The sequence below is a fragment of the Spinacia oleracea genome, chromosome 2 (genome assembly GCF_020520425.1).
Source record: "Spinacia oleracea cultivar Varoflay chromosome 2, BTI_SOV_V1, whole genome shotgun sequence".
Taxonomy (NCBI): domain Eukaryota; kingdom Viridiplantae; phylum Streptophyta; class Magnoliopsida; order Caryophyllales; family Amaranthaceae; genus Spinacia; species Spinacia oleracea.
This window is the reverse complement of record NC_079488.1, coordinates 109,918,817-109,928,552: the sequence shown is the minus strand read 5'-3', so window position 1 is coordinate 109,928,552 and position 9,736 is coordinate 109,918,817. Positions and strand designations below refer to the sequence as shown.

General features: G+C 37.7%; 1 protein-coding gene across 2 annotated transcripts; it reads left to right on the top strand.

The window, feature by feature from the left end:
- Positions 1 to 661: 661 nt before the first annotated feature.
- LOC110781945 (pentatricopeptide repeat-containing protein At3g26540) lies at positions 662 to 9,004 on the top strand. 2 transcript variants are annotated; one of them, XM_021985992.2, is made up of 4 exons: positions 662 to 3,613; positions 4,059 to 4,231; positions 8,031 to 8,207; positions 8,327 to 9,004. In XM_021985992.2, the coding sequence occupies exon 1, from the start codon at positions 1,277 to 1,279 to the stop codon at positions 3,458 to 3,460; it is 2,184 nt and encodes a 727-aa protein (XP_021841684.2). In that variant the 5' UTR covers positions 662 to 1,276; the 3' UTR covers positions 3,461 to 3,613; positions 4,059 to 4,231; positions 8,031 to 8,207; positions 8,327 to 9,004. The 2 variants fall into 2 exon arrangements, with proteins under 2 accessions (XP_021841684.2, XP_056693778.1); XM_056837800.1 differs by having other exon boundaries at positions 8,322 to 9,002.
- Positions 9,005 to 9,736: the final 732 nt, after the last annotated feature.

The following is a 9,736-nucleotide window of genomic DNA, read 5'->3' as shown; positions in this document are numbered from 1 at the left end:
TTTACCATGCAATCGGAAGGTATTCCTTTTTCAATATGGGAAATATCTTTAACATATGCAAACAGATTAAAAATAAAGCTCTTATTAATTTGATTCTAACGCATATGTTCCAGCTACCTCGGCTTCTATTGCTTCCATGCCACATATTTAACGTTAACTCCCTTTTGTCTCCTGTCTCTACTGCCTCCAAACATCTTTCTTCAATCTCCTAACTTTCTCTCAACCTTACAGTCGAGGCATAAAGGTTTTCCCACTTTTCTTTTGAGCTAGGTCCTATTGACATGGTCAGATTTATGGACAAATGTCTATTTTTGGATTTGAGGGAACAAGAAAAAAAAATGAAACTAAGGTATGTTCCAAAGCTCATGAACCAGTGAAAAAACATGAATCTTGGCACAAAGATTTGCCTCCAAACTCAAGATTTTCACATCATGAATCCAAGTTGAAATCGAGGTTGTGATAAAAATGTATGTGTTATTGAACTTGATTTCTTAGTTTCTTTACCATTCGGACAATAAGAAAATTAAGGTGTTAGCTTTAGATTGAATTACTTCAGCTTCACTTACATAAGATCCCTTTGAAAATGGGGTTTTTTGGCCTTTTGCTCAGCTAAAGTGCATTGTCTTTACTAGATGAGGCCTGAACTTATTGGATCATAATTGAAACTTACTGAGTGTTGTATCGGAGCCTCAGATGGAAATTTCCTCCCATAATATTAGAAATTGTTTGGGACTCTTACATATGTGGATTCATGGGTGTGGATGATGATTTTGAAAGAAAACTCATGACAAAAATGATATGAAATTAACAAAACAATAGAAAAACTACAATAAATAGTTAGAAAAGGGGTTTTTATAAGCAAACAATAAGCAACGGCTAATTTTCAAACATAAAAACTAGCCGCTGAGCATCAAAATGGGTAATTTTAAGTTATGTGTATTTGGTGAATTAAGTTTCAGAATAGGGGTATTATATGAAATAAGTTATAAAATAGGGGTATTTGGTGAATTTAAAAATTAGGCTAACGGAGGACTAACGGCGCGTCATTAGTAAGGGTATTTTGGGTATTAAGTCATTTGTGAGGGGCATTTGGTGAATTTCTGAAAGTCGAGGGGCATTTGGTGAATTACGCCATAATTCGGGGGTATTTCATGAAAAATCCGTTAGTTTAATTATACTCTCACACCCCCTCAAAAAAAAAAAAAAAACAAAAAAAAAATTATACTCTCACAAAGTCACATTCTAGTTTTCCCGGGAAATTTTTCAAAAGTTATAGATGGGTGTGAATTCTGGTGCCTCAGCTATCAACCGTTTGCTTCAAACCAACAACTCCATCGCCGAGAAATTCATACCTACTCCGGCGAAAACCACCGTCGACACCATTCTCTCTCATCTCGAAGCCGGTCGCCTCAAAAAAGCCGTATCTCTCCTCTTCGCCGCCCCATACCCCTTCGATCTCTCCCTCTACGGTCGCCTCTTCCAGCTCTGCACCGCCAGCCGAGCCATTGTTGAAGCTCGGAAGGTCGAATCTCATCTCATTACCAACTATGATCCACCACCCACGTTTTTTCTTAACAGGGCAATCGAGGCTTATGGGAAATGCCGGTGTTTGAGGGATGCACGGGAACTGTTCGACGAAATGCCTCACAGAGATGGAGGCAGTTGGAATGCCCTGATCACTGCTTATGCGAAAGGAGGGTCTCCGAGAAAGACGTTATCCGTCTTTTTGGAGATGAATCGGTCTGAGTTTTCGCCGAGTGAGGTTACCTTTGCTAGTGTTCTTGGTTCTTGTGGGATTTTATTGGAATTAGGTTTTGCAAGGGTAGTTCATGGGGTTATTGTGAAACTAGGGTATAGTGATAATGTGATATTAGCGAGTGCTTTAGTTGATGTTTATGGGAAATGTGATAAAATGGTTGATGCACGCAGGATGTTTGATGAAATTCATAGACCAAATGCTGTTTCGTGGAATGTGATTGTAAGGCGATATCTGGAGGTGGGCGATGAAAGAGAATCAATTTCCATGTTTTTTCAGACAATTATAGAAGGTGTTAGGCCATTGACATTTACCTTTTCAAGTGCTCTTGTTGCGTGTTCTAAGAGGCAGGCGTTTTTGGAGGGGATTCAGATACATGGTGTTGTAGTTAAGTTTAGATATGAAGATGATGGGAAAGTTGCTAATTCTCTCATTGGTATGTATGTGAAATGCAATGATGTTGTGAGTGCTAGAAAGATATTTGATCAGTCTAATGAAAAGGATTTATTTTCTTGGACTTCTATGGTATCGGGATATGCCATGGCAGGAAGACTCAAAGAAGCTCAAGAGCTTTTTGATAAGATGCCTGAGCGTAGCATCATCTCTTGGAATGCAATGTTGGCCGGTTATGTACGCTCTGGTCAATGGGAGGAGGCTCTGAGTTTTATTTTCAAGATGCGCCAGAAAATTAAAGATGCTGATAGTGTAACTCTTAATCTAGTGTTGAATGTGTCTGCTTCACTGTCAAAACTCGAGTTTGGTAAACAAGCTCATGCTTACATATACCGACATGGATTTGAGTCTGTTATATCTGTCAACAATGCAGTCATTTACATGTATGGAAAATGCAGGGACATAAAAGGAGCTAAATATTGCTTTTATAACATGAGTTGTCGAAGGGACACAATATCGTGGAACTCCTTGATGAATTCCTTGGCACAACATCAAATGAGTGAAGATGTTATGGCTATGTTTTTCGAGATGCAGAAGGAAACAACTCCAAATGAGTATACATTTTCAATCCTTCTTGCAGCTTGTGCTAACGTATTTGCATATAACCAAGGAAAAGAAATACATGGTTTTATGATCAGGAATGGCTATGCAATAGATGTTGTTGTCTTAGGTGCTTTATTTGAGATGTACTCAAAATGTGGACACCTTGAGTATGCAATTAAGATCTTCAAAAATGCGAAGCCGGGGGATGTGATTCTTTGGAATTCTATGATTATTGGGTGTTGTCGTGTTGGTAAAGCAACAGAGGCTCTTGACTTGTTTGCTTTGATGAAAGAGACCGGGGTTCAACCTGATAATGTTACCTTCCAGGCAGTTTTCAATGCTTGTATTTCTAAGGGCTATGTTGATGAGGGCAAGAGATATTTTGATGCAATGATCAGTGAGTATGGCATCATGGCCAGATTAGAGCATTATGAGTGTATGATTAAACTTTACACTAGATATGGATCGATGAATGAGCTCGACAATCTATTCAAGATAATGCCATTTGAGCCAACCAACTCTATTTTGATAAGGGTATTTGATGCTTGTAAAAAGTATCGGAATCCAAGATTAGGAGAGTGGGCAGCAGGAAAGTTGAATAAGCTAAATCCTCCAGTTCGGTACCATTTTAAGATAACTGACAAATCCAGTATAACCACTTTAAAACTATTGTTTTCTCAAAGTGACAAAGGAAGCAGGTCATTGTAGCAGGAGTGAGTTACCTTTCTTAGCTCTTCTCTTTACATGCCCCCTGCTTGAAGGGCATGGGAAATATCTCTGCCAGTCTTTAGCCGCATGTTTGAATAAAGCACAATAGGCAATTATGTCAAGAAGGGAAGCTCTTGCAGAATCTGTTAACTGGTAATTTGACACAACATCCTACCATACTTGCATTCTGTGTAGGAAAGTAGGAGGGAAAGTGGTAATTTGCTGTTTTTTTATTTTTTATATTATATCATAGATGTCAGAACACGGTCATTTCTTTATGGCTTCCTTTTCTGTTTTCATATACCTGTTCTGTTCGCCTTTTTCAGTCTCCTCACCCCGCCCCCTGAAGGTGAAGTTTGGTGATTTATTATTTGTACCAATAACGGTATTAGGGACACCATTTTTCCTGCTAGCAGCATTAGTAGCTTTAATGTGTTGATGTAGGCACTTGAGACATATAATGATGTAGAATTACTACTGATTCATGTGACATATAAATGATGCTGTGTAAATTTAAGTTTTGTGTTGTCCTCAGTGTTTCTCTTAGTTCCCAGCTGTAAAATTTATTGATTAATAACCGATGTTTTTGCATACGCAGAAGAACTGGCAGGAGTGGCTACTTTTTGCAGAGTTGAAGGTTTCTGATCAGCTTCCTCATTTTAACTTTTGGGATCATGCTGAAGGTTAGGTGGTAATATGGAAAGATGGAGATGCAAAATTCTTTCTTAAAATACTAAGGCAAATCATCATTGGAAATCGGCTAGCATCAAGGTACGTCCCTTTAGTTGAAAAACACTGATACTTAAAACTTTGAGGTGGCCACATACACTGTTTACATTGAGACTTATAATGGATAGAGTTAGAAATACATATGGGGTAGAAACAGATGTGTTATTTTAGGCCCGTAGAAAATGCCTCTTTCCTAATGGTAATTTACCAACCACACTTAGACCAACGAAGTTATACAGTAATTCAATTGAAATACAAGAAGACCAATTAGTTTTGGTGGTTATAACAAAAGTAATCTACTAGAGATTGCAAATCAAAGAGCACTGTAACAAGAATCCATACAATATCCTAGAAGAGACAACAAGAGAATGACAGTTTTTCTCATCATCATTCACAAAGAAGTCATTCCCTATTTATGGAGAATGCAAAAGCACTTAAAGAGGTTATTTCAAAGAGGTATGTCTTTAAGTCCAAACGACTCCAACATAACTTAATTATAATTACGCAAGAATATCACTTATTATTGATTAATAATCTCTGATTATATAGCTAATAGTGATATATTAGATTACAATAAGCCACAAAGAGTCAACACGAAGCAACTCCAAGTTACTCAACAGTCAGCCATTTGCGCAAGTCAGCAATGTCGCGTCAACCACTCAACGGTCAGCCATTCCAAATGCGGTGTGTATAGCGTACCTATAGTCCTATACTGTTGTGACTTGTGACCCAAAACTTTCTGCAAATTGGGTCACTAACTCACTATACAGTATACACCCAAAAGGATGTCAACTAGAGGGGACTAATTGAGTGTCTTTTAGACAAAGGAGGAAGATTATATTGGTGATACCGATTTGTAGGCAATGAATGAGAACTAAACATGGAACGGACTGTAGACTGGGGATTGGGACATAGGCTGTAAATCGGATCAGTGATTTTTAGACCAGTGACGGGGAGAAAATTAGGAATGCATGTAGTCTTGGATGGGTTTTAAAGCAAAAATGATGGGAACTAATGCGAGACATGTAGACTGGTAATCACGAGTAGGCTCGTGTTGGGAAATATGTTGGTGGTTTTAATTTGTAGGTGATAAGTACCCTGGAGATGAACTATAGAAGATACTAAGAGTTACTTAAAGTGTTGGGGAGAGATGAGTTTAAACAGACGACGGGGTGTAGTGAGGTGATGTATGTATAGGCAATGGTATCCCGAGAAGAGACTTGTGTAATGGGGATGAAAAATAAATGGTTGATGAGGAATATGTTTGTTCTTTTTGATCAGTATGTACACCAGAGGTGAACTACAGAAGGGTGACTTGTAGAGTTGGGCAAAGGATGTAAGCTAGAGATGAGTAATGAGTTGTAAACTAAAGAGGTTATGATTTATGAATCTGAGGATATAGTTGTAAACTGGAGACAATATTATACCGGTGAGTATAGTTAGGGTTGTTTTGAAGGTAGTATGAGGTGTGAAAAGGTGTATTCCCATACGGTAGGAGCAGAATGAAGTTTTCACTACCTGTAAGTACATTTCAGTTATATATGATGATATTAGCTTTGCATGATGGAGATGAATTCAGGATGATCTCTTGTTTGTTGACCATGGACAGAAGATGGACTATTGTACACTGCAGTGTAAGATAAATTGATAATTTAAAGGTTGCTGATTGAATGCATGATTGGTTTGGTTGGTTGGGGTGGGGTGTAGCTGTTACTGTAGAAGCAATTACAAATGAAAGGATAGGAAAGGATGTGAAGGAGGAACTATTTCTGTAAAACGTAAAGTACCTTGCAATCTTGCATGGATGCTTTGTAGTAGGCTTTGAAAAGGTGTATACCACCTTGGTTTCCCCTAGAGCATCATGTAGCCTGCCCGTTTGGTAGCTGGTAATAAATGACGGTAATGAGATAAATGTAATTTGAGAAGAAAAGTAACATCATGATGTCCATGTTAGTGCAATACATCTCCAAACTTAGGAGTCTGAATCTTCTGTCCCACAATTGATGTACCACTTGTGTGCCACTTCTTCATATTGATTGATACTAATGTAGTTTATTTATTTTTCGGGTTGCTAACTCAACGGTGGAGTATGAAAATAAAAATGGGCGACTAATTACAAATATCAACCAATAGGAAGTGGCACACCAAGTGGTACAAAAATTGTGGGATAGAGGATTTTGACTCCCAACTTGGGTTTTTGTTCATAAATGTTCAATCCCACCCAAAACAACTCCTTAATTGTAATGGATGACAATGAAGATTATGAAGAAAATGAGATTCTTTAGGTGAATGAGCATTCTCATGGACATAGGTGTATGAGTTTTCTTATATTTTTACACTACAAATTCATTCCCATTACCACCGTTTATTACCGCTTGCCAGGTATTGTATTCTGAAAGGGGGACCATCCTTGTTTCTGTTCCTTGTGAACTTTGCCACTTTTTTCCCCTACTAGGGTTACTACTGCAGTAATAATCTTTTCTTTACTGCATTAAAGAGCCTTCCTGAACTTTACAGAGAATACGTGTTGTGCATGCTCTCTCTGCTGGATCTCTTTCTTTCAAATTCTTTGGATTTCTATCTAAAGGTGATTGACCTTGAAATATTTGTTACCAACATCACAAGAATGATTAGTACATATGGTGGTTCAGGAATCTGTTATATGTGGGAGTCAATTAGTGGATTTTGTTCTGATTGGCCATTGGGCTTACTGGGCCTTGCATTTTCTTCTATATAATCCCTAATGGCTAAGTGTATCTTGAGGATGATTCTTATTGGGTCATGTTTGTCCATTATTCCTCTATATTTATCTATCCCTTATTTAAGGGGCTGGTTGTGATTACTAGGAAGTTGATGGGGAAAGAAGGGTCATATTGATGTTTGGGAAAATATCGACTACTTCGTATTTGACAAGGAATAGGAAGGTACACAAGGTCAAGCTTCTGTTATTTCTAATCAGTTTGAGTTCTCTCCAACCCGCTTCTTCCACACACCTGTCTTTGTCCCACAAACAGGTGCATGTTTTCAAACAATCTTGTAAACTGTCTGTTTGTACCACTCACAACACCCTTCAGACGGTTAAGGCTGTTGCCTAGCATGAGCATAGGATCGTTTGTTGGACTTCAGTGCTAGATTAGCTGCAAACAGAACCTAAATTGTTTGATCAAGGCTGAGAATGAATTTTGGCGCATAAGTGGTCTAAATTGAAGACGTGATTCTGTTCTTTTAGATGTTTGCTAAATGTTAAGAGAAATGTTTGGAACTGTCTTAAAGATGGTTGCAGATTAAAACAAATTACATCAAGCTAAAGGGTTATACAGAGTAGCAATTAAAATAAGATCATAAGACATTTCAGATTCAGCTTTAAGAGAAGTTTTGTGCAGGTTTGAGAAATCATATTTGAAGAGCTAGACATGATGCTCTGGGATATTTTCCTCCTGCTTTACTTCAAAGCTGCTAGAAAATGTTAGAGAACTTAATCGAAGATAACAAAGTTAACAAGTTTGTATAGAAAAAGTTCTGAAAAAGTGAAAAGGAGAAAAAATGATTTCTTTTCATTTAGTTCCTTCACTTGCAATTTTCTTTGTTGGGATTTGGGAAGCAACTTAAGCTTTCTTGTTTCTTCCAGAGGTAACAACCACATCCTCCATACACATAGATATAAATCATCCTTTCTTTGGTAAAAATATATGATAATGTTAGTTTAAATGTATTGGAACCGGTAACAATACTTCTGCATGATTCATGAGGCCGTGCTTTCATGTAATGTCTCAACTTCTTTGTTTTGTTGTTTCCAAATACTTTTTTGGAAGTCTTGAACTGATTAATTGTATTTTTACAGGCTCCTTTTCTGTAAGAAATTGAACTTCTGTTCAAGTTTGAAGTGCCAATCTCAGGAGCCAGGACAGACATATTTCCATAATCTGCAGTTCTAGCAGTGTACAATATCTGTCGTTGATGTGCTGACATTATGCAGACTTTGACATATCCTGAAGCCATTGGATTGTTACCCGTTCAGGTATCCTTCTATTACTCAAATGATTTTTTCTTAAAATGATTTTTGCATATTATGCCTTAATTTTTCTAGTTTTGCATTGATCTTCTCATTAACTATCAATGCGTTTAATGGCAGGAAAGCTACCTATAGCCGACTCATCGGATTAATACTTTCATCTTGAGACCATGATGATTAGTGTGATACTTCATTGCTCAGGCGGTACATTGTTGCTTAAACCAAATACTATCAGGTACATTTGCTTACTGTTTAAATATCTGATACCATAACTAAGTTGGTGGGCTGTTATGGTAGACTTAACTACCATATCTTTTAAATAGATCAGAATCCTGAATGCCTGACCAGCGACCACCATAGAGGCATCAATTTTGCCTGTGAGCATTCACATACCTCTCACTCAATCTCTCAGTGTGATTAACCGCAGTTGAATTTGAACGTGATCAGAACAAAACAGAACAAAGGCCCATAACTTATGAAAATCACAAAGTATTCTACTTTTAACATCATACCACGTATATAATTGCAAATATACTATACCTTTGTTCATGAACCAAGTTGAAAAGCATTTGTTGAAAGTCCTCAGGTGTTGGTTGTTAATGGTTAAAAATATTATCATGTTTTGTTGTGTCATGTTCAGTAGGTGTATAGATCATTACAATACAAAACATTAGATCTATAAGCTGATAGCCAAGAACCAAGCAACATCTGACTCACTTGGTAAGACTTTTACCTTAGATCCTAAAAGTCTGGCGTTCTAATATTACCAATGAGGGTGCTCGGGCCTTAACTGTTTACCTTTCCTCTTACCTTCCCCCCCCCCCCCCCCCCCCCCCCCCCCTATCCCCAAGTGTTTGTCCCGGAAATACAACACTTAGGGCATGTTTGGTATAAACTTAGGAAAGGAAATGCAAAGGAAATAAATAAGAAGGGGAAAGGGTAGTGTTAGCTATTACCATTTGTTACCTTGTTACCAAATGGTGGTAATGGTTACCTTAGGAAATGGATTGTGTTACCACTTCTCTCATACCAAACACTAGATTGATTCCATTTCCATCACTTAAAAACTCTATACCAAACATGCTCCAAGAAACCTTAACTGAATATGATATCTATAAGACAGATTAGTGTTAAGAGGCCTCTAGTAATTTTTCTTCCAAATTCTTTTCTGATCAACTCCTAGTTCAGGCGGCTCTATCAAAATCCTCTTAAATGGTTAGCCAAATCCTTAAACAATTCAACAATAGCGGCTTCTTCGCCGTGCTTGGAAAATGAAATGAAGCTGTATTGCTGCTTTCTACATTCATGCCATGGGTGTAGGCGTTAATGGCTAAAATACTATTCAACTCTTTTTTAGCCAATTTTCATGAATCGTGATTGTATAGTTGTTTTCAGGTGATAAATTAATACCCTTGACCAGTTTTACCGTGATGAATTAAATAGGCCATGTTCTATAGAAGCTGGCACGGTGCCCTGTCACGGGGTAGCAATAGCAATAGCATGCACTTGACTTGTATCTTCTAATGGGAGGCTTT